Genomic DNA, 24,830 nt, shown 5'->3' on the forward strand with positions numbered 1-24,830 from the left:
CTGTGCTGATGGCTTGGTTTACAAAGGCTTGTTTGATCTAGGACCAGTAAAGTGTGCAAAAATAGCATGTAAAATATGCATCTCGGGCGTTAACGTTGCTATTAAACACATTTATCTCTGAAACGAGACAGCCATGCAGGCATCTCAGCAGCTTCAGCGGAGTGTATTGCTGAAGGGTTTCCACCCCAGCCCGCCTGAGCTGCCGTCTGGCCGTGTTGCAGCCAACACCGTGCTGTGCCCCGAGCACCCTCCTGCAGGGTTTGTGTCTGTGTGTCGCAGTCCTGAAATCCCACACAGGATTACCAGATCAGGTAATCATCTTCAGAGAAACTAAATTCCCATCCAAAATGTACATCTGAAATCACGTCTGCTTGGTGACCATTTGCGTTGGTCATCCTCCTTTGCACTTCTAAAGCTATCTTCCTGTTAATCCCTGGATTTTGAATACCCTTTCTCTCAGGATTTGTAATTTCTGCCGTTTTACTGCCCGGACCTTTCCTCAGCAGGGCTCCTGTCCCTAAAGGGAAGGCCAGGCTTCCTGGCACATCGCCACCATGCCCTTGCCACGGGCAGTGATGCTGAGGAGTTTCCTGAGCTGCTAAGGGCCCGATGGTGGCTGATCAGGAGTTGTTCCAGGGTCACCAGGCAGGGAATGGAGCTCCAGGTTCCAGCCCATCACTGGTTCTGAACTGCATTTCAGCTGCTCTACAGCATTTAAATACTTCTGCTGGAGATTCAAACATGGGATGTGGGAAAATAGTGAACGCATGTAGTATCAGAGTACTGAGAAGGCTGTTTTTTTTCATTATTTAATGTACAACTGTACAAGGTGTGTTTTAGGAAACCGCCTGAGAATTTACATCATGGTGTTGGAATGGTAATTATTGTTTGGCTTTTGGGTGGAAAAGAATTAGTTAAGATGTTCCTGCGCTGGTGATATCGATGAAGTTTGACATTGTCTCTGAAACAAGGCAGCAAAGCCCCAGTAAAAGAGAAAGCCCAACAAGAGAGCTGATGAAGATGGGTTTCCGTCAGCTCTTTGTGTGCTGGGGAAGGAGAAGGGGCTGAGCAGCTCTGAGCCTGGCCCACCTCCAGAACCAGTTCACAATCAGTTCCTTCAGCTGCTTTGTGAGTTACGCGGTGACAGCACCTGCCAGTGCTGCCGGTCATCCTGCCAGGTAAATCAGGTTCGTTTCAGACAGGAAAGAGAAAAAAGGCCAAAGCTGCTGGAGGGGGTGATGGCAAGGCTCGCGCTGGTGTTTGGCACTTGGAGTAGCCCAAATCTCATCCCCGCCTGTTTGAGCTGATGGGAGCAGCAGTCTGGCTAAGGATTACCAAGGGCTGACAGTGAGTGGTTTCGGGTGCTGCTTTTAGGGTAGAGCTGCTTCTCCCTTTCAGCTAAAGTATCTGGTGATCTCTGTCATCTTTTTCAAGGGTTTTTTTTTGAGCAAGGAGATAATCAAAGTCAGAAAGGGGCAGCAGTGTTACCATCTGGACAGCGATGCCATCCCACAGCTTCACCAAGAGGTGTCAGAGCTTTCTAAGTTAAGCAGGTCAATATGTTTTGTGTTTTTTTCCTATTTGCAGCTTTCGATGACTTCAAAACTATTTGGGACCAACAAACTTTGGGGAAATGTATCGAGGCAAAGACAGGGGCACTGGTGAGTGGGAGGGGAGGAAGATCTGCAAGATGAATAACTGACAGCTACAGCAAGAAAATTGTCACAGAAGTGTCTCAGCTTAAGTATAGGCGACTATTCTGTGTAGAAACTAAAATCTGACGTGTTTAATGATCCCTGCTGACCTGCGCTCTTGAGTGCTGACCTGAGCAGGACTGTGATACACGTCTGGCTCTTCTGCAGCATCTCCCTTCGTCATGGTAGGACCCTTGAGCCTTCCCTGCCTGCATCTCCCATTGAGGCTGAGTTCAGCCTGCTCCTCATGTGCCCTGCCTGTGCCCCTCAGTGCCACACCAGAGGCCCGGTGACCTCAGAAGCCCTCAGCCTGCTGTCTCTTCCCCCTAATCTTGTCCTCTCGTTATTCAAAGCTTACCTGAGGATGTGGCTGATCTCCGGTCAGTCTGGCTGATGGGCTATGCTGGCAGCGAGGCGAGCTGCACGTGGAGCACTCGTGGGCTGCAGCTGGCAGTGCTGCAGTTGTTGCTACTGTCCCTGTAGACCCTGCGAGGCCCCAGGAGACCAGTGGGAAGGGCAGGCTGGAAGCTTTCAGGGAGCTGCCCAAGGGTAGAAAGTTTTATTTTGGCTAGGTAAAATATTCTTTCCTCGCCTTTCTGATTGTGAAGGGGGTTAACTTTTCTCTTGGTGTATGCTACGTGCAAAAAAAAAACCAAAGCAGCTCTTGAGAGTGTGTTGGTACCAGGTGTGGACCAGGCAGTGGTAACTCAGTAGTAAGCCGTTAGTACAGGTGAAGAGCCCTCAAGTGCATGCAGGCCAGCAGCAGGGCCTGGTTCTTCATTCAGTCACCGCAGCCTTCTGAAACCTCTCGACTCTCCAGTAATTCACTCCATCCTCTTTTTCCATCACCTCGGTCTTGGACAACGAGCTCTGGGTTTCAGCGCAGGGGACCTGCAGCCCAGCGGCTGCATCTGACGGGGCTGCAGGGGGTCAGGGCAGTGCCTCGTGCTGTACCACTGCCTTCCCAGCCTGTGCTCAGCAGCAGATAGGCTGCTAGGCCTCAGGTTCCTTGCACACACATTTGAACACTTGGCTCTCTTTGTGCATCAAGACTCCTGTAGTATGCGAGGCAGGGAGTTTGGCTGCAGATGTGAGCCACCTGTGTGCACCCTGTGGCCGTGTGGCTCCCAAGTCCCTGCGTGGTGCTGATGTGGGTGCAGCCCGCGGGGCCGGGCTCTCATCGCGCCCTCCGGCTTCTCAGAACCCAAAGCTTGGACTCGTTGCTCCCCCAGACTGAGCACAGGCTCCTGGCCTCAGGAACGCAGCCCAGTTTTTTGAATCAACTCTGCTGAAGATTTCCAGCAAAGCTCTGACTCGGGTGATTTTTAATTTTCACTCGGGCAGTTCAGATCCCTTGCAGGTTTAGAGATGCTGTCACTCAAGAGGCAACGGAGTGTGTTGTGACCCCACTTCATCCTACCAACTTCTCTGTTTGCTGGGCTCACGTGTGGGCTCCCACTGCGGTAGGCTCGTACAGGGATATGGGACTCTCCCGTCCCACATCACCCACCTTACCCCTAACCCCTAGGGTGAGAGGAATGGGCTGAGTCAGTTTTGAATGCCTCCTTTCCTTAGCTTTGCCTAATTGAGGGCCTGCTTGCTTCCCATCAGCTTCATTTGCCATAGGTCTGCACGGCTTTGCAACGTTCCCTTAGGCCCCCTGAACAATTTCGGCAAGACCACTTGATTTCGTTGCAGCCATGTGCTTGTAAAGCAGGTTCTTTACAGACATGCACATGCTCACAGTTGCCCCTTTGCCCCTTTCAGCTGTGAAATGTATTTGTGTAGCTCGCACACCACTTTTATGTGTGACATCCTACAACACGTAAGAAAAACACCACAAAGCTACACAACAACCGCATGCATGCGATTTGTCTCCGGTTTAGACCAGTATTTCCCAAAGGACAGCAGTTCAAAAGACTTAGCCAGGAAATCACCTGAAGGCATTTCAGTTGTTCACCAGTGTCCCAGTTTTCATTTTCTGAGTTGTACTCTCAGCGTCTGCAGCAGCTGGAGTCTATTCTTTTCATTTCTAAAGGTTACCAGTACAGCAATGTGCCTGAGTCTGTGCGTCAGAGCTGTCATTTCAAGCCATCTGCAACATGCTGCTGCTGATTATTTAAATGTTAACTTGTTCACTCCTCAAAACATGCAAGAAAGGAGAGAAAGATCATGAAACAATTATGTAGAGCTCTGTAGAGGCTTTCTTCACTGCTACCTTCCACACAGACATGTAAAATTCTTTAGTAGGGGAAAAAAGTTTTTAATTTCCTATCTCGAACTTTTTATAGTACACTATTTTACTGCTTTAACTACTTTGCTGGTTTTTCTTTTTAGAGGCGCACTGGAAGCATACGTTCAATCAGTAAGAACGCGAGAAGGAAAGGAGTTTGCCCCCATCTATCCCATCATGGTTCAGCTGCTGCAGAAAGCGATGTCAACCCTCCAGTGACAGCATCTGGGCAACTCTCAGACAGCAATGCAGTCGTGCCACAGGGATACTTGGGGTTAATGTAAATTACTTCCAAATATCACAAGCTTTACAATGAGACGTGTTTACCTATTTCCTGTGAAATTCCTCTCTTCTTGCTTTACCTTCTCATTATAGGAACTTATTTATACACAAATGTTATGAAACTGTACCATTTTTATGTGCTGTACATCTACATCTAATAAAAATGAATCATACTCCAGCATTCCTTTTGAATTTAGAAAGGTTTAAAATTAGAACATACTCAAATATTACAGTATAATTGCTGAATATGTCAAATAAGGAAGTAGCTCTTTTCCTATAAGCATAGTTTTAAGGAGTTGGATGCATTTTAGCCTTATTCAGAAAATTGTGCTTTTGAAATGCTAGAATCATCAGTTTCTATCTAAAAATTACTAATTTTAACACACGGAAAAATACTTACAACTAACATAAAATCATTTGCTATTGCACTGCTGTCACTTGAGAATAATTTATATTGATTTCAACTCTCTTCTGGCTCAAAGTGTAATAAAGAACATTGACTATCCAATCGTGAATTCAGTATTTAAGATTCTTCAGCAGCTTCCTAACAGCAAAGCATCAAAATATACTTAGGATGGGTCCTTGTGAAGCAGACTTTCACACAGAATTTGCTTATCTGTGTAGGGCTGACTTAACAACTGGTCTTCGTTTTACAAAATACACAACACCGAATTTTAAATGAATTTATTTGAAATAATATACAAGAATATAGTGTGCAAAAATCTTAGGGGCAACATCTTGTAGACGTGTCATAAACTGAAATTTACAGTTGTGATTTAAAAAAAAAAAAAAGAAACACACAGCTGTTTAGTACATGAAAAGCCATGATTGTAAAAGTTCACAGCAGAAGCAATTGTAATCCTACTGCAGCTGCTCTAATTTTAGACAGTTGGAGGAAAAAAAGTAAAGTGCAAGTGTTGCACGTATAGTTAAGTGCAAAGTTTGCCCCCACCACAAAGATGTCTTATGGCAAAATAAAATATCGGAGAGTATGTGGCAAAGACAAAACACAAAGTTAAAACTATGATGGTGACAATATCGACAGCACCATTTTTCTTGAGATAATGCTATTCGTTCATTTCATCCTGGTCTGGGCCATTGCTTTCATCGGAAAGAACAGCTCCTGCTTCTGCCAGCGGGTGCAAACACATCTCACTCGTGGACTCAGGGTTTATAGATGGCAAGCCAAGAAGCGGCTCCCGTGCTACATCACACTACGCTCTCCATTTACCACGGCCCGGCAACGTGTTGGCATCTGGGCGGACTGGGAAGGCGCCAGGCTGACGCTTCGTTTTGCCACTTCAGAAACTCCCAGATCCGAGAATCGTAATTAATAATATGGTTGTGCAATACATAGGAATCAGCAATAAGAATCAATGTATAGAAACAGCTGTTACGTATTTTAAAATTCCCCTTTTTTGTACATTTTCTTTTAAAAATAAACATTTATACACATCTCCTTCGCCTCTTTCTAAAGTACTTTAGCACCACAGGATATCCATTTTCAAGCCTATATTACCTGATACATATATGAAGTTTGGAAGAAAAATAAGGCAATTTGGTTTAAAATGTTGATAGTTTTAGCTTACTTAATGTTCTATTGTAAAAAGCAAATCTGCACTCCTACTACCTCATTTCTGACTTGATGGTGCCAATATTTTATGGTCACACAAATTCACAACAAATAGTAAGACCTTGATCTTGCGTCTTCTTGCCATCAAGCAACAGCCATTTTGTAAAGAGAGTTAACAGCAAAATCCTGGCTTAGTGCTGTTGTGAGCCCTGAGAACAGAGAAGAGAGGAGAAAAACAAGTCAGCAGTTACCAATCAAAGGGAAATAGCCATTATCTTAAAGGTAGCAAACACTTATTTTGAGAGCTACAGGTACTTATAATCCTTGGTCAGTTACTCAGAAGAAAAGAGAAGGCCAGACCAGATGATTTTATCCCCTGGTCATCAAAAGACCAAGCAGACTTCATTGTTGCAGTGTGGAGTCAACTATGGTTATTTGGAAAAGGAACCAAGCTGTGAATGCAATGCTTAGTTCACGAAAAACAATTAAACAACTTATTTCCTGCTGTTGCTGTTGTATAACACCAAGGTAATAGGTTCCACAGATCCTATTATCTCGGCCCGAAGGCCCTGCGACAACAGGGAAACTCCTACTGTAGTGGGTAAGAAACACATTCTGCTGAGGCCAACCCAAATATTCCTCTCAATTATACACCAGCACACCCACCGCGTTCCCTGAAGCTCAGAGGTGCAAGTGTGAAGAACGTTTGAGCTCACAGGCCAATGCCCAAGACTCCAGAAGCGTAAAAACAGTATTAATAAATAGTTATTCTAACTAAAACCACATGAAACACACAGGGCTGTCACTATAGATGAAAATAAGATGCAGTGCAACATCTGGGATGATACAGTGAACAGAAAAACAGCTTGTTCCCAGCAGCTGGGATTCGCTGAAACCTTCTGCGACAAGGGACTGAAAGCTCAGCACAAATTATGTACAGCAGTGAAGAAGGAACTTGGAGTTGGAGCATTTCTTATTCAGTCTTATAGCAGCACTTGCACATGGTCTTGAGAAAATAAACTCATTTTCATGTGAAAATAAAAGGTGGCAATTTGAGGATCAAAATCTTAGACCTGTCAAGCCCACAACACACGTGATGCTTCCATAAAATGCAATAAATTCCAAGAATATGCCATAAAAGGCACAAAAGGGCTGCTGAATGGTGCTCAGTGCACCTCACAGGACCTTTCCTTCCAACTTACTTGCCTGTCTGAACCTGCAGGTTAGCCTGAAAGCCCTCATCTTACCTAATGCATCCACCAACTACTAACAACACTGCTGCAAACTCTTAAATTGATGATCTTCTTACAAGTGGAAAAAACTTACTTCCCTGCACAAGAATTATCTACTGTATTTTCCAACTAAAGCATAACAAATGAAAGTGATTAAAGAAAAAATAATTTTTTTTCTCTCAATGATTTCGTACATGCTGATAAAAACTAAGGGTTTAAAAAAAGTGGTAAAGAAAAAGCTTTTTCGTTAGTAAAAGGAGAATGTGATATGACTGAATCACAACAGAGAAGCACTCTGTAGAGGTTTTAGTGGTTTTGGAGAAATTGACAGATTTATTTTACATACAACCTCAAACTCAGTTACTTCAACCAAGAGGTCACTCCCTTCCCTCTGTATTTCACAAGGATGCTTGCTTTCAGGCCAAGGGAGTTCAGAGAACTCTCACAAGCTCCCAGAGACAGACCGTCTCCTCTCTGTCTCCTGCCAAGTGCCCCAGAGCAGGTTACACAACGTGGGAATGAAAATGAAGGTTTGGTCTACCAAGAAAAGGCGGAGACAGCAGAACATATCTTGAACAAGCAGAAAACTCTGCAGCTACCATATGAGCAGATGTAACTGCATAATGAAAAAAACAGCTTGAGAGAACATACAGAATTTGTTCGTTTTCGTTTCCAACAATCAGGATTTAAACGTTTCTGTTCTTCCGCCAAGGCCTTGGCTTCTAGTGTGTACATCCGTCTTTCTTCATTTTTCATTTTCTTCCACCTGTCACCAAGTATCACACTTATGGCTCTGCAAGAGAAATGTTTCAGACTGTGGTCAGGACAGGATGGTAGAAATACCCTCATTTTCCTTTATCTCAGCCCTTTAAAAAAGCAAAAGTGTAAAAACAAAACAAAACAAAACAGAAGAAAAACATTTTTTTTTAAACAACCACGTTTCTGATCATCTTCTCCTACTTCTTTTTTTTCAGTTAAACAGCTGAGACTTGTGTGTTCGCTGAGCACGGGTCAATGCACTTTCTAAAATTTCAAAGGGCGTCTATCTGAGTACACAGCAACTTGCACAAGCCAGCAGAATAGGAATGTTAAAAAAATCAGCTTGATGCGAACCCCCGCCACATGGTAGTTCACATTTGCTTTGCTCTACTTTCATGTTACACGATTATCTGGCAGCGTTGCTGAAAATATGTTCTCTAATAATTAGGGTAATGATCTGAACATGACCTCAGCCAAACAAAGATTTGATTAACTGCAAATCCCCGGGTCTATTTAACAGATCCATGTAGCTTTCTCCCCTTTTAATCCGTGCTGGGGAGAACACGAGTGGGCAGAACATACTGGTAAGTTCCCGTGCTAACGTTCCTACGCAGGAAGAACCGTTTGTTCTAACACACCCATCGTCACTTCCAAAAGCTGAATGAATTTTTTCCTCCTCCTTACAAACTTGACGACCTTTGGACAGTGTTTCCCCACATCATCACGCCATATTGCTTAACTGTTGGATCAATATTCTATTAAAATGCGAATGCCATCCTTTGGCTCAATGAAGACCTCTATAAACCATCGCTGCTTTAGCAACAACTGTGAAGCTACCGGGTAGGTGTGCTTTGGCTTCAGCTTACAATAACGAAGGCTGCACGACCACTTTTAAGATAAAAAGGGGTGTGCAACTGAAAGCAATCTGCTTTTTCCGATCTCAGTTTCCCTGCTGGCAGTGAAGCTGCTCACAGCCTTCTGACAGAAGCCAGCAGTGCCATCAGCCACTTCCACAGCGTTTCAGAGATGGCAAGTCTGAAGAAGGCTGCTCTGCACCACGCCCGCAAGAAAACGCGTTTTAATCCCAAAATACTGCGTGGCACTGGTCAGGCTTTTATGAGCCCAGAGCCTGAAGGGAGCATGGTGAGGACACTACCGCTAAGCCTGGGCTGTCAAATGCTCTGCGGACTCCTCGGAGCAAACCCCTCCAGCAGCAACCAGACCCCATCGACACCAAGTCCCAAAGCAAGAACCAGTACGCTTGGTTTGCCATTAGAAGGAAACACACACGGTTTAATTAGCAGGTTTTCATGTTTTGGCAGTATCCGGAGGCACACCAACAGCACCAGCATCTGGTTTTGTCAACATTTTGTGTGGGCCACTCACCCTCCCAGGAAAGAACACTGTGACCAGAGCAAGGTTTGCTGAAAAAGGCCCTGCATTAACAAATAAACATGCAGCATCTGAAATCTTTGTATTTCAAACACACAATAAAATAGTACCTCCACAGCCAAGCTGCAGCGAGGCACGAGCAGTGAGTACAGATCTGTGTGTTTCAGAAAGCTTGCAGAATCTAACGCAAACAAAAAGCTTCATTTCTCCAAGGAGATGTTTCTGTGAGTGAACTGCTGAGACCAAAGCAAAATGCATACAGAGAAATTTTACTGCCATAACTGAGACCTATTTCTCCTGATCAGAAACAAGAACGAACTGATCCTACCTGCACCTCATCAGAACTTCTTCACGCCCTGTACACTGCCTTTTTCCTCTTACGAGGCTGGGAAGGAGCCCAATAACATTTTAGCAATGCGCTACCATGGAGGATGCAAGCCCTCGTGTTGCAGTTAACTCACAAGGAGTTGTAAAACAGAACTGGAGAATGCCTCAGGTTCACTCAGTAATTATGTTCAGCATTAACAAAGGCTGTTAAAACACAGTTTAGGGGATTTGCTTTATCTTTAAAATGTACATGGCCTCAAATTACTCAAGTATTTCTGAACACACACATTATGGCTACAGCAAGAGTATCTGGAGATGAAATTAGAGTATCTGGAATAGCCTAATGACAGCTGAAGTCCCCTTACGGGCCGTAGCATGACGTGAATGTGCTTTGAATGCTTGCAGCTCACTATCTTCGTGATGCATCTTGAGCCACTTTATCTCTGAACAGGCAGTTTAACTCAGAACAGTTCGAGTTTTGTCCTTTCTCATATCCATAAACAACACAAAATGCTGTAATAATATAAGAATTCCAGTGTAAGAAGTGGGGACTACATAAAACCAACTCTAAGATCTCCTCAGTAATCTGAAACCCACACACGTGCATTCTCAAAGCGTGACAGCTGCCTCCAAGCAGCCCAATTAACGAATGCCCCAGCAACACGTAAGCAACAGTAGCTGAATGCCTATAAAACCAATTAGCAAACTCTCAGTGATTTATTTTGTGTTTTATGGGTGCCAAGAAAGTGCTTTCAAAGGAAGAAGGGAGCAGCGTACTCTGAAGCTTACTCGTAACTCACACCACTTTCCTTCATAAACTTCAATGTTCTCACTGAAATATTCAAACTATTTCCACATCCATCCAGCTGCGGCTCCAGTTCACTGCGCCCATTTAAAATCAGCATTTTAATTAAGTAATCATCAATTTTCCTGGCTGTCTTTTATCTGATTTCTCGCTTACAGTTGCAATGAATTTGAGGGTAACAGATCTGCCTCACTGAGGTTACAATAAACACTGTGAAACATTGCAGCCAGCACACACAAGACCGGCTGGAATTTAGGGAAGGGCTCTTTGTACGGCAGGGTTTTATTTCTCAGCAGCAGTTACAGCCTCCCCACCAGAACAAGATGGAATACCCAAAGCCTCTCAAAGCCCTGCCAGCTTTTAACTTTCACCAGATTCAGCACAAGGATTTTTATATGAAATGAAATGTTTATGGCAACATTTTTCATGTTATATACATTTTTAAAAGTCTGATTTTAAGATGGGTGCGCATTCAAGTGTTTTAGTTTACATTTACACAGGCACAACTAGCACAAAACATTCAGATTCAATATCCACATAACAAACATCTTTGTAAAAACGAAAGAGCAAACCAAGTGCCCTCCCCCCAGACACAAAGACATATGACTTCCTGCAAGTTTCAGCAGAAGGTTCAGCGCTTTTAGGGCATGGAATATTTACCAACATGCTGTCAGGGTTAAGATCTGATTCTGCTAGCTCACCAGTAACCAAAAAAACCCACACTTTTATACCATTACCTGTTGTCTTTCCCTGGATACATCTGAGTATATTCAACTCTGTATTTTTTGGCAAAAAGCATGAAGGCATTCATTGGTCTTTTGCACTTGTTTGGAGAAGTGGCACTCACAGTACTTGCAGTCCCTGAGCTGTGGCTTTTGCCAGCTTTGCTGTACAAAGAACTGGAGGAAAGATGTGCTGATGCAGTAGACACACAGTTTTTAGTACTGCACTCGGATCTCTCAGCATCTTGATTGTTTGATCCTCCGCACGACAGAGAAGCGCGACGCTGGCGAGCCATGCTGCTGAGCACATAAACTGCAGAGGAATCCATTGGTGTAAAATCATAACTAGAAGAAAAAGACATCTTATGAAATGATCCAGCATTTTGTAGGTACAAGCCCTAGAGAGCTGCTCGTTCTCCAGCTGTGCTATCTAGTAGTCTGGGATCTTTTGGGTGAATTTGTGCTTTGAGTTTGTGCTCGATGCAGATGCAAGTGAAGAAAAAGAGTCTGGCAGATGAGCTAACGCTTTTTCCAAGTGACACTGGGCTGCTGCTTTACAAGGTCTGCTGGGTACTACCAACTCCCCAACTGTCTAATGATTAGTTATACACTGTCTTCAGATTTCACAATCTTTTGAAGTAAATTCTTTTCTTTCCGCAACTGCCCTGACTGCAGCCCAAGTGTGGTCAGTGCACGATAGGTACCGAAAGTGACAGCTGCTCTGGGGAGAACAGGTGTTGAGTTCACTTGTGTGTAAATGTTAGTAACAAATACGAAACAATTGCATTAAAATAAACAATGTAATACACACTCTTGTACAAATAACTGCTCTAGACAATTCAGTTTGAATTGTTTTACAGACAAATCTTCCACTAAGCTTAGCATGTTTAAAAGCCCGTGACACTGCATACTATTGAATTAAAAGCTGGCAAATGTCTGCCCTCTAGTGACAGAAATGTGAGAATCCCTCCGTATTTCAGCTATTTCAACAGCTTAACGTGTTGTTTGCATACCACTTAGACCTGCAAATATTACAAACTGTTATTTTTCTGTTGACCAAAAACTCCAAGCACTACAGGAGATGCACAGACTACTTGTTATCACCTCAGGAACTACCGGGTGTGAGCAGATTATTCTGGGAAACACAGGCTGAAGTCTTTAGCATGCTTTATGGGGAAAACGCACCTATAAAGGTGCTACTTGACCATGACTTTAAGATGCTACATTCCCACCACAGACCAAAGATAAATGCATGTAACTCTGAGGCTCCTCTCACCCACTGCTGAATGAGGCTGTAGTTAAACAATTTATGGCAAAGTATTTATTTCCAAGCACAGACCAGAACTACTAGCAGGGAAATAAATGCTGCAAGTTACAGCCCAGACCCATCTGTGCAGGCAGGCCCCTTCTGTGGGATGGAACCAAAAGCAAGGGTGGAGACTGAAGGACTGACACCAAAATCTCCTGGAGAAGGAAAAAGCAACAAAGAAGGGATAACGCTGACAACCCTGCAGTCCAGTTTACAAGATAATGAGAAAGGACCTCCCTGTTCTCCAAACAGCCCAGCAGCTTTCCTAATCTCCTCCTAACACAGCCACAGGATTTTGTTATTTAATTCTGTCCTGTTAACCGCAGCTGCTGCTGCATGCTCCTTTCTCAGAGACTTACTCTCTTCTGCCCCAAAATAAAACAGAGATAAGGAATTTGAAGTGTCCAGACAGTATTCAGCTGGGCTGCAGGGTGAGTAAAGAGACACAAGTCCAATGCCTTCAGTAAGACATAAACATGACTCTATCAGCTCTCCACAAAGAAAGTTCAGGAACAGGAGTTAGTAAGAAGAAAAAGCCTAGGCAGCAAATGAGTGAATTCAAACAATTTGAACCCACTGTTAGTTCCCACTGAAAACATTCAAGAGCTCATAGAACTTGAACTGCAAACAGCGTTTTAAATTCTCTCTCTTGTAAAAAATAACAAAAAGCAACTGGACTAAAATCAGATGCTAAAAAGAAGCTAACATCATAGGAAAAGATGGGTTCTACTAAACTTAGAAAGGTCAAAATAGTATGGAAGATCTTTATGAGTACTCCTATTTCCTTTCTCAGAACCTTAGAATTATTCTGTTGGACTGCACTTCTGAAGGTCATCTGGGCAAATCTCTTGCTCAAACCAAGACAAACCTCAATCAAACTTTCAAGTTAGATGTTACTGCTCTATTAGGAAAGAACCACAAATAGCAGAATCTACAAAGAAAAGAACAAATCACGAAAGCACTGTATTCTAAAGCCGTACATGCGTTAGTTACTAAGGAACTACTCAGGCAGTTTCAGGTACGCAGCTGAAGCACGCGTTAAGAGCTGGCAAACACAAGCTATTATGGAAAAACTACCAGGTTTTTGAAACCTACCCCACTTCACCTAAAAGATTTGTACAAGTGATATATTCTTTGCTGTTTTATCTGATTTGTATTAGACTATCAGAAGCAGGGTCTGCAAAATTACCCCAAGAAATTCCTTTGCAGTTTAGCACAGCACAGAACTACACAGCTTTCCTGATCATTTCGACTTTGTTTTCCCCCTCATTTATCTTCTATAACCAGAAGTATTCTCTCTTTGCTCTACGTAATGCTTCAAATTCTTGCAGACTTAAGGTGCCTACTCATTAAATATAAAAACCGCTGAGGCCACTTTATTCAAAAATTACCTTTTAAATGTATCAAAAACACCTGAATCATCAAAGTTAATGGCATCAGGGTGTCCAGGAGGTAGACACAGATCTCCAAGATGCATTTCACAGCATGGAATGCCATGCTGTACCACAGTCAAGCTTGGATAAAAAGATGACCAACCTGAAGTGGTAAAGAGTTAAATTAGACAGAAGGCCAGACAATCTCTCTAGTTCTTAACCGGAGCAATCCTATATGCCTAAGTGACACCATTTCATAGCAGTGTTCTGATGTAGTTTCTTTCACCCAAAAAAAAAAATCAGAAACACTTACTCAGGGAATTCTTACTGCAAATACTTTATGTTTATCTAAAGTAAAATCTCATTCTAGCAAAAAAAAAAAAACAACAATCAAAACCTGGGAACTTTTATCGTCAGAAGTTCAATGTTTAGTTGGAGAGAAAAGCCTCCCTTATTTGCAGCTTTCCTTTCTCCCCCCAGTTTCTCTCTTTTCCTGCATTCCACTTGAATACTTGACCCAATCTTGCCTGAAGTGATGTACAATATTTCTGTAGTTTTAGTTTGTTCAAATTCTGTTTTTTTCCTTACAAAGATAGTAAATTGATTCTACAACATTGCTTTTATCGATTTCTCGAGCAACATGGGACAGTAGTAAAATCTGCAACTACTTTCTAAGAATGTTGTAATATAAACCCAAGTGTACTTGTAGGATTGCATACCTTTGTTTTTAACATAAAAAGGGTGATCAAGTCTGCATTCTACTGTAAGCAAACCATCTTCCACTGTGCCAGGATCAAAAGTCAGCTTCAGCACTGACTCACCAAAGGAAATACTTTCTTCATGAGAAATCAACTTCAAACCATCAGAACCATAGCCCTGTAAACATGCATACAGGTCAGAATTTTCCCCTCAGAAAAAGCATACAACTCTGTATACTGCAAGTGTCTATTTGTCATCTTAAGGTATATTACAAAATATCAACATTCTAGGTGTTCTCACTGAAATTAATAAAATAATAAAACATTCAAAACATACCTAAATGAATTCAGTTCAATTGCTTCACAGCAAGATAATCAAACAGTGCAGTGATCAGCACTAGACAAGCTCAGCATAAAATCTTCCAGAGATAGTAATTAAAGGTGTAGAGATAACATTGCAAGGTAAGTATTGTGCTACAGCTATTGAAATGCACTAACAGCTACCTTGTAGGCACTTGCTGAGCCATTTTCCTCTTTTCCACAGCTTTCAGACCTTGCAAAATCTTCAACGTCCTGCCATTCTTTATTGCGGCCTTTATGAAAGCACAAACGAGAGCCTAATACAATTTTTTTTAAGGAAAAGAGAAAAAATAGATTAATGGCATGTAAAAAGGACAGTATTACAAAACAAAAAAAAAAAGGAAAAAACAAAACAAAACAAAAACAAATGCTTATTCAATAATGCATGTTATTTACCTTTTAGAAAACAGTGCCAAACAGTTGAGGGCCAAGAATGGCACCATCCTAGATCATCATCATCTGAAAGTGACGACATGCAGAAAATGCCAGATTCTGACTCACTATTCGCCTATTAATAAAAGCAAAATGGTGCTGATGTATTAATGTGCGAGATTTCAAGGTTGGTCCTATACATATTTAAGCACATTGTCTAATTTGCATCTCTGTCATAATTCTGCCTTTAACACAAATAGGAATGCAACACAAAGACAAATATTCAAGAAATACAGTAAATGTGAATGGAGCATTCTCATGTCCTGTACTTGACAGGTGCTGTCCTGAACTTTTTATTTTTCATCCCCTGAAACTCATCTGAGCCCCTCTGGATCATCTTAGGCTAAAGTACAAGTGGTTTACAACCTATCATTCCTTAGTCATCCACAAAACACTTAAAGCACAGGTTATTCTGCAGTGAGATTACTAGAAAACTACAAGTTTGTTCTAGATAAATAGCTAGGAAAAACACGTCATTAACAGACAAATTTCAGACATGAATACACAGGAAAGGGAGAAACAGGACTGACAATTTTTGTGTCTAAAAGGATATGGTTCCACATCCTTGCTTCTCAAGATAGCAAACAAGGTAACATTATTGTGAGAAGCTTGCTATAGAAGGAACAGCAAGAGAAGCAGAGCTTTCTCAGAATCTCCTCTACAAAACTACGCACTCTATCGCTTAGTACAACAAGCCTACAGTGTTTACTAAAATGAAAACTATCAGAGAATCTAGCTTAAACTTAACAGCTCTTAAAGAGAAACTAGCAAGTTTCTCTTTTCAAAAAGCTTAATTCATTGCTCATTCATCTTTACTTATTTTAGATATGTTTCGGGACAACTCACCCTTTCATGTCTGACTGGTGTTTCATCCAAATCATTCTTGGAGAAGTTGGGATCGTTCTTTGAGGATCCTGGTGGAGGACGTGCATAGGAATGTAAACTTTTGCTTGTAGCTATTATGTGAACAGGAGATGATCTACAAGAGAAAAATAGATTTCAAAATATTTCGGATTAAGGCGATGCAAGACTTCGCTACCATTACTCTAAACTGTTTTTATTTAGTGAGATCTCATAATTCATAATTTTAAAGCACAATCACTGTACATATAAATATCCTGCCAGATTTTGAATATCTACTGAAAACTTAATAATTCAGGTAAGTACAGAAAATTATTTAATTCAAAAGCAGCAGATATCCTGTAGTCACAGGTGACTATTCATTGCACGTGACACTGTGTATATGTATGGCTGTATCTACACTGCAATCTTGGGAAGGAACAAGAAGACAGCATTAATGGCACTAGGAACAACAAATTTACTTTAACAAATGTTGCTGTTTGCATGAGCCGAACGCCAAATAAACACCCCCACAACAATACTCAAACGGGATGACTAAAGGGTGCAACCTCAGGCAAAGGCAATGTTTAGCGTAATTGCTGCATAGCTTCTGTCTGCCACCCAAATGACAGCACTACTTCCTCAGCAGCACCTCCTTGTCACCATGTTGAAATTGTAACAAATATCTTGAACTGAATACCCCATTCTGAGAGACATCTGCTCTGTCATAACAAATAAATCCCAAGAGCAATACTTTTAACAGTACTGCATTTCACTTTCTTATCATAAACCTAAGAGCAAAGCCGTATGACAAAAGGTGAAGCCTGGAAGCCTAAGATCCCACAACACTTCTCCCAACCCTCCAGAAAGTACAGATAACACATCTGAAACAGTAACAGCAAATAATAACATTGCATTAGATATCCAATTAGCTCATTAAAAAGCACCTGAAGTCAGCGCACTAGTAAGTATTACTGACTATTAGCACTAGTAAATATTAAGAGATTAACACAAGAAATTCATCTTAATTTTTCAACTGCTGCTTCGCATGAGGTAGATGCCAATAATTTCTGAGCTTCCTGTGGTTAGGGAACGTCCTTACACTGTCCTACCTCATTCATGGCTGGCAATTAAGAAATTTTTGCAACAGGCTCTTAAACTAGTCCTGTGCAATCATCTGTGAAAGGAATGAGGTTACTGCACAGGAAGATAAAAAACAGGTCTGCAGTTCAAAGTCAGAGAGCAGAGGGCGTGAAGAGGGAAGGAAATGTTTCTGGAGATTTAATATTACAAATCCTGGAGCTAAAACTTGAAATGAATGTCAGTACCTGTTATAAAAAGAGCACTGCATCAAAGGACTCTGAGGACTTGTGGCAATATTTGCTAGTTCTGTCAACCAGTTCACCCCATTCTCACACGAGTAAGCGCTCTCCGAATCGCTGCTTGAGGTATGTTGGTTCCATGAAGGCCTCGAACACTCCTGATGTGAAACATCGGCACCAAGCTGGAAAAGTGCAGGTGGGGTAGAATCTGTCTGCACAGCCTGTAGCTCAGGAAGATCGTCTGCAAACAAAGGCACAAATTGCCATAATTATACCTACTGGTAAGCACTAGTTGACACTGAATCTTGCAAATAAAGATCAAAACCAAACTCGAAGGAAGCAAGTAATTGTATTTTCTCATCTCACAACTGCCAACAGTTTACAAACCCTGTTTGTAACACTTACAGAAATACATGCGCAGCAATAACCCTATCTCTAGTCTCCTATACATTCAAACAATAATTGTAAGAAAAATATCAAGCAGCTCTAGATAAAAATACTGCCTTGGTAACATGGAAATAAATCCTTTTACTGGACTGACTAGTTTACTAGAATTCTACCAGAATTACTAGTCAGAACTCTGCACGTGGCAACACGTCTCACTAAAATACTAAATGTTTCGGCAAAAGCCAACTAAGTTACTCTGTTCTTGCAGGTATGTCACTAAAAATAATCAAGGTTTGAGACTGCAAAGGGAGAGATTTCCCAGGGTTCCACCAGTCAACTGGAACCTAAAAGCTCAGAAACGGTGAAAGCTGGGTATGCAGCCTGGTAGGGGTGAATTCTTATCAATAATCAATGTATTTCATGTGCTATGCGGGATAACAGAGGGGAACCCAGCTTAATAACAGAAGGCTGTCCCATACTGTCATGTGACTTAGTATCATTATTCTTAATTACTTTATGACTTCAATTAAATGTGTTAATATTTCATGGATCATATCAATCCTTTTAAAAGCGCACACTATTTTTCTCCAGTAGGTAAGAACTGATGTTAAATGTTCTTCTACCCCAGAATCTCTATTTGGAGTTGATCTAAAGGAGCATAATTTCCCTTTAGGAGGAGCTCTTGAGCTGTTATTCTTGTGAAAAAAAAAAAAAAAAAAAAAAAAGCCTCCTCTGGAAATTAGGAGCAGAAACTTGCAGCTCGAAGTTCAAAGAACACATTAAGTCAACAAGCCAGTGTGTCAGAGCTGGAAATAGGTTACACGGAAAAGTGATAGTAAACTTTCCGACGTCACACTGCACTGTCACGTTCCCTGCCCTACCTAAGTCAAAGATCAGTCAGAAACCTCATTCAGTCGGCTCCCAGTAACCTCACCATAGGAAAACTGCAACCAAAAAAGCTTCAGAATTGGCTTCTTCCGAGAGCCACGTCATTTACCGAGTTCCATGTGCTCATCACAGGACGCGTATCCCGGAGAAGAGGGCAGGTTTTCATTACACTTCAGCAACTCCAGTGAGTCATTCATCCCTGAAGTTCTCTTGTCCACTACCAAGAGCAGCTTCTGAACTGCATTAGGCATCTGGTTTGTCTTCACTTCCCACACCATGTTAGGATGCTCCAAAGTATCTGACTTCAAAGAGACAGAGGTTAAATACTTGTGTACACCTAAATTAAGCGCTACAGCAGAGCTCCTGCTGTAAGGAGTTTGTTTGCTTGCGTGTGGCTGGAACTTGCCTTGCCACAGCCTGTGAGTGCTGCGTCCCGGCCTCCCCAACCCTCCCACAGCCCACGTAAACAGAGCTCGCTGCGCACCGAGCCACTCAGCCCCCCATAGAAGGGGCCCAGATGCGATTTGCCTTTGGTAAGCCCACGCTGGCTGTTCCTGCTCACCCTCCTGTGAGCGGGGGCTCGTGGTTTTCAGGAGGCTTTGCTCCCCCGCCTTCCTGCCGGCCAGGGTTCGGCTGCCCAGCCGGCAGCTTCCCCGCATCCTCCTTCCTACAAGCCAGGCGTGACGTTCGCTTTCCCAGTTCCCGGCAGCCCTCCGGCCCCTCAGAGATCACCCTGATGATGCTGGGGCTGCTCCTTCTGAGTCAGCTGCTGGCCCCAGGGGCCCCTTATGCCTGGCTCTGGTGGCCTGCCCCAAACTGCTCATGCTCAAGCTCTGCTAGAGGCAAGATGCACCTTGGGACCTGGGCAGCAGGGGCACAGCCCTTGCAAGCAAAGAGGATGCTTGACTCAGCCTTTCGCCAGCAGGTCTCCCGTGCCATTTAGCATCGTGCCCCCCTTCTCCCTGCTGGAGTATCTGCAGGGGCCTTTCCACCGCCCTGCGTGCCCCGCGCTGATTTCAGCTCCTGCTGTAGCCTCAGACACATTTAACTGCTAACGTCGCAAAGTGGGTTGCAAAAGGAAACAAAAGAAAGCCACCACTAGACTTTTTGCAGTTTCATTTCCCCAAATCTCAGTACTGTAACATTTACACCAACAGCAAGCCTTTGAATTATCTTCAACAGCCAGAGAACCATGATTATTCCGTACTAGCACTGTCTCTAAACGCTGACAAACAAGGTTATCCGGTCTGTATTCATTTGGTTATATACTGGTGTGGTTTTGTTTTCAGATGGTGATGAATTAAAGCTACCATAACACTACTACTTTCTACCTTAACAAAGCGTCATTGGAAAAGTAATAGTCCCTCACAAAATAGCAAAAAATGCAGCCTGGTAATGAAGAAAAGCTCAGTGGCCTACCATGACCTCTATGTGCACCCCGATAGGGAAACACAAACAGCTAACAACAGCCAAAAGCTAGTCCCTCCCTTCATGTGAAACAGTAAGCCTACCACCATACAAGTTCCCCTGCTGTATTGCATAAAGGCCCTGAGAATTAATTAATGAAAACCACTTTATTTTAATAAACGATTTAAAAGTATTGTGTGTGTTTAGCCAGCACTAACAGGATTCTCTGTTTTCGCTCGTTCCAAGAATCTGTTTTGTTCACTTTGCAGCCTGTCACCTACATGGCTCGATTTGGTGCCACCCCTGCCTTACATCCTGGCCCTGCCCAGCCTACCTGGCCCTTCCCTGGGCCATCCCAGCACAGTTATGGAGATGCGGGGGAAATTTCAAAGGTGCACAAGGCAACGTAAGCCTGGCTCAGAAAACAGCAACTGCATGTGCTATTCCAAACAGCCACAGCAGTGTCAAGGACAGTTTGTGAGCAGCAGTGTCAAGGCTCTTACTGGAAATTTCTAACCCTTTTCTCTTAAATATACGCAAAAAGCACATAAAGTCACATTCCAAGAATAAAAGAGATGGTTAATACTACTGACATGTCACTACTATAAAGCCACGATGGTACAGTTCTGACTTGAAAGAGGTGGAGGAGGGAGGGAAGAGAAATGAGAGCGTGTTCTAATACACCAGCAATGGTTTGTGTGTTACACCTCTAAGCAGTGTCTCTAATGCAGTTTGTTCTTCTATCATCCACTGGTAAGAATACAGAATATCGAGCAGAAAGTCATTTCTGCACAGCAAACCCAGCCCTCAGTACCGCAGGCCAGGACCTCGCCGACCATCTCCAAGTAGCCAGCTCCACAAAGCCACTCCTTGTTTTTCTGGCCTGTCCGTGTCCTTCTCCCCGCCCCCACCATCTGCCTTGCTTTTCCTTCTATTTTCTCTCCCTTCCTTTCTCCTCCTCCTGCCAAAAGGAAGGCTCGGGGTTGTTTTGGGAACATTGCCCCCTCCTTGGAGCCTGCCAGGTTTGAGCACACCTGTGCTGGCACCACGGCGACGGGCAGCTGTGAGGGGAAAGCCGCCTGCTCCACTTGAGGAATTACTCAGGCTTCCAAGGCTCGAGGACTTTTCTAAACCAAAGCCACCCATATGTAAGAGCCAAAAAAACCCAAGCAAACGAATTCAAAGGAAGAAAAGCAGAGCTGGGCACTTTTTCTGCCCAATTAAAGGCTGTTTTGAACAGCGTGTGCTTCCTGCCTGGGCCTTGGCCTTTCGGTGTTTTGAAACGTCAAGGGAACGGTCATGGATTAGCTCGCACGGCCTTTTTTTGGTTCAGTTTTCGCGAGGCTGTTGTGAAATGTGCTGGGTGGGGGCGGCACGCAGCGCTGCGACTGCTGGCAGAAAGCTTCCCTCAGAGCCCAACGGGTTCGTTAACGGCGACCCGCGCTGTAAAACGAGTCCCTTCCTGACGTTAGGAAGAAAATATGGGAATATTAAATAAGAGCCTATTGGCTACGGGGAGCTACTTCCACTTCGGAAGGGCCAAGGGTAAAATAATTCCCGTTAAAAGGGGAGCGGGGGGGGGGGGAGGGGGGGGCTGGGCGGGACGGCTTCGTGAGGAGAGCCGAGCCCGGCCGAGTCCCGCCGGACTTTACCGAGCGACACCGAGCCGAGCCCAGCCGAACCTCGCCGAGCCTTCCCGAGCCCAGCCGAGCCCTTCCGACCTCCGCTGAGCGCTACCCAGCCGAGCCCGGCCGAACCTTTCCGATCCCTTCCGAACTTTGCCGAGCCCAGCCGAGCCTCGCCGCACCCCCCTCCCCCCCCCCGCACACACCACGTGACCCCGCCTGGCCGCTGCCCTTGTTTATAAACTCCCCGCCGGCAGCGCGCATGCGCGCAAGGCCCCATTCATTCACAACTGCGTAACAGCCCGGGGGGGCCAGCCCCCCCCCTCCTTTCTCCCCTCTCCCCCCTTTTTCCCCCTCTCCCCGCCGCCCCTCTCCCCGCGCAGCCGCCTCCCCCCCGCCGAGGAGCCGGCCGCACTCCCTCCCCCAGCCCGTGCCAAGCCGCCAGCCCCTGAGGAAGGGGAAAAGGGGCCGGGGAAGGGGCTTCGAGCGCATTTTCCAGCCTGACGCTGCCGCTGGAGCGCCCTGAGGGGCAGCCAGCACTGTGGAGGCGCCCCTCGGAGCTCAGCCCGGCGCCGCCGAACCGTCCCGGCGCCGCCGGGCGGCCGAGGCACGGAGCGGGGTAAACAACAGCGGGCCGCCCGCCCGCGGCTGCCACGATGAGGGCTCCGCAGGCTCCTCAGCGCCGCCCGCGGCCGCCGCCACCCCCCCAAAGCCCGCCAAGCCCCGGCCGCCCCCCTCCGAGCCCCGCCGGCCGCCCGCAGCGGCAGCCCCGCAGTTGGCGGCACTTACCAGACCCGTCGCCATTACCGAATTCCCCTCAGCTTCCCCCCCCCGCCGAGTCCCCGCCGCATAGTTCCGCCCCGTGCTGACCAGGCTCGGTCGTTAATTGGTTGGAGGCGGCGTTGCTCAACGTGTCTCCGGTTTCGATTAGCTGAGCGGCCTGCCCATCAGGAACCCGCCCGGAGGGCGGACATGTTTTGACTATCCTGCACAGCTGATTGCACCGCGCCGCACGTCAATCACGCGCAGACAGCGCCGCGATTGGCTAACTCCATCCTCGGCTCGCTGCGAGGCATTCTGGGAGCTGTAGTCTCGGCCGCGGCCGCCGCCGGCCAAATTGGGCAGGTGAAGAACGACAGCCCCCAGCGTGCCCCGCGCGGCGCCCGGCCGATAGTAAACAAGGCGCTGAGGGACACGTGTACCGCGCCCGGCCCCGAGATGGCGGCCGGCCCCGCCGCCCCCCGCTGCCTCAGACCCTCACACCTCCCCTGCGCCTGCAGCGACATCAACAACATCGCACAGCCCGCTCGGTTAACACACCAAACAGGCTGGTGATGGCCTCCTGCGGCCCGGCGTGACACGTCCGTGCACAGCTCGAAAATAAATTATCATATTTAAAACAACCCGTGGAGATGGCCGAGATTTTGTAAATTCGGGATTTCCCGAGAAAATTAGCTCAGTGCGCTGCTTTCAACGCCACCCCAGTCACATAAAGGTGCCTTAAGTCACGCACTGGAGCTGTTGTCGCAGTTTAATGTAGGCTCTACAACAGGCTTGGCGTTTAGTTGGTCAAGCAAGCAAAAATAAATAAAAAAATAAATTAGCTATTCCCATGTAAATAATAATGACTCATGATTACCTATAGAGCCCCATGGGGTGTGCTGCGGCGGCCGCCAGGGGGAGGCTGTTTGTGCCGTTACCGCACGTCCAGGGGGTTATGCAACGGGGTGAAAAATAAAAATAATCACAAAATCACACGCTGGAATTACATCCAGTACCAAAGCACACCCAGCGTGCAGGTTTCTGGACTCTGAGATTTGGTTTCTCCAGGAGGCAATAGTTTGAAATCAGAAATCAGTCCGAGGGAATTTAACTAAAAAAAAGCTTTGGTGCTCAATTACCCAACAAAACAGCTCTTTACTGATCATTTTCCCTACTTGAAAACATCGCAATTTGAACACATGCCTCTGGAAAAAGCTGAAAATTAATGCTGAGTCTCAGCTATGAAGAAACTAGACTGCTTTTTATAATACCGACTGTCCAACTCGACATCCCACAAGCTCAGGTTTTCCCTGTATCTAGAATTAAGGCTTTTCCTAAGTAACTGGTAGATCTTTATATAAGAGAACTTATACAGCATCCTCTCTCTAAAATATGTTTTAATAAACTGAAAAGTGGTAAATCAGGAATCATCTTTACACCACTCTACAATAAAATTAACTTTAAAGCTGTTTTCCTTCCTCCCCTTCCCTTTTGATCTCCTGTATATGTCTAAACAACCTTTAGGCTGTTTGGGGAGAGGCCTAAGCTGCTGCTTTTTTATTTCACATAAAATTTACCGTGGACCCTGCATTTCCAGATTGAGGTTTGGCAGAAGACTTGTATACACAGATGTCTCCGCTCTGCCAACAGGCTCCTAAGATTGTGGTACAGCCACTTGGAAGGTAAAACTCCCTGTTTACTCCTCAAGGAAAACCTTTCTACCACACTGGGAAAGGAGAAACATACACAGGCCAGATCAAGTGGCTGTGTATACAAAATCCTGTTTCCAGGTCCAGTGGATTCCTCAGAAAAACAGTGTCAGCCTAAAGGTTAATACATTGTTGTGGTATTAACCTCATTTCCACCCCACTATGTGATTTTTCTACCCAAATGGAAACGTATTTTACAACTACTTCGGAAAAACACATTTGCTGTGAAGGTTCCTGATTCTTTACAAAAACTTGTGTGTAAATGTTGCATGTGAAGCCCAGTCCTCTCAGATCCACTGGCCCAGACTCTAGATACTGGTCTAGACAAGTAAATACCACAGCTGAATTAGAGCCTTGGTATCACACTTACCATCTATAACATACAGAAAAAACACATAAATATGAATCCTACTTAGGACTTAGATTAAAATCTCATAAATATGGGCGTGTGAATTGTTTTTAAGAGTCTAACACCAAAAACATAACATCTTTCTTATTTTCAAACCAACCTCTTCTTCTTTGCATAGTGTAAATTAAAATGTATTCAGTGAGACGAGAAAATGAATAAGAGGACACATATTCCATACAGTAGATGGCAGTAGAACACACAAAACCGTATCAAAGATTACTTACAAACTCCCTGGTTGAAGTCAAGTATGTATCTTCTAAATTTCAGAATTCAGATTATGTCAGTCCCAT

General features: G+C 44.5%; 2 protein-coding genes across 2 annotated transcripts in view; one reads left to right on the top strand and one right to left on the bottom strand.

Moving 5' to 3' along the window:
• The window catches only part of COG5 (component of oligomeric golgi complex 5), a 180,182-nt gene extending 175,448 nt beyond the window's left edge, over positions 1–4,734 (top strand). The window contains exon 22 of the mRNA XM_082778476.1: positions 4,032–4,734. Coding sequence (XP_082634602.1) covers positions 4,032–4,146 — 115 coding nt within the window. The 3' untranslated portion in view covers positions 4,147–4,734. The remainder of the gene's footprint in view (positions 1–4,031) is intronic.
• Positions 4,735–4,878: 144 nt separating this feature from the next.
• Positions 4,879–22,481, bottom strand: HBP1 (HMG-box transcription factor 1). Its single transcript, XM_082778489.1, has 11 exons — positions 22,450–22,481; positions 18,738–18,930; positions 17,360–17,594; positions 16,038–16,170; positions 15,156–15,267; positions 14,904–15,016; positions 14,421–14,577; positions 13,720–13,864; positions 11,035–11,364; positions 7,666–7,807; positions 4,879–5,991 (listed from the first exon to the last, which is right to left on the bottom strand). Exons 1-11 carry the CDS (start codon positions 22,462–22,464, stop codon positions 5,974–5,976), a joined length of 1,593 nt encoding a protein of 530 aa, XP_082634615.1. The 5' UTR covers positions 22,465–22,481; the 3' UTR covers positions 4,879–5,973.
• Between the last annotated feature and the right edge of the window lie 2,349 nt (positions 22,482–24,830).

This window comes from Aythya marila, assembly GCF_965140915.1.
Source record: "Aythya marila genome assembly, chromosome: 1".
NCBI classification, from domain to species: domain Eukaryota; kingdom Metazoa; phylum Chordata; class Aves; order Anseriformes; family Anatidae; genus Aythya; species Aythya marila.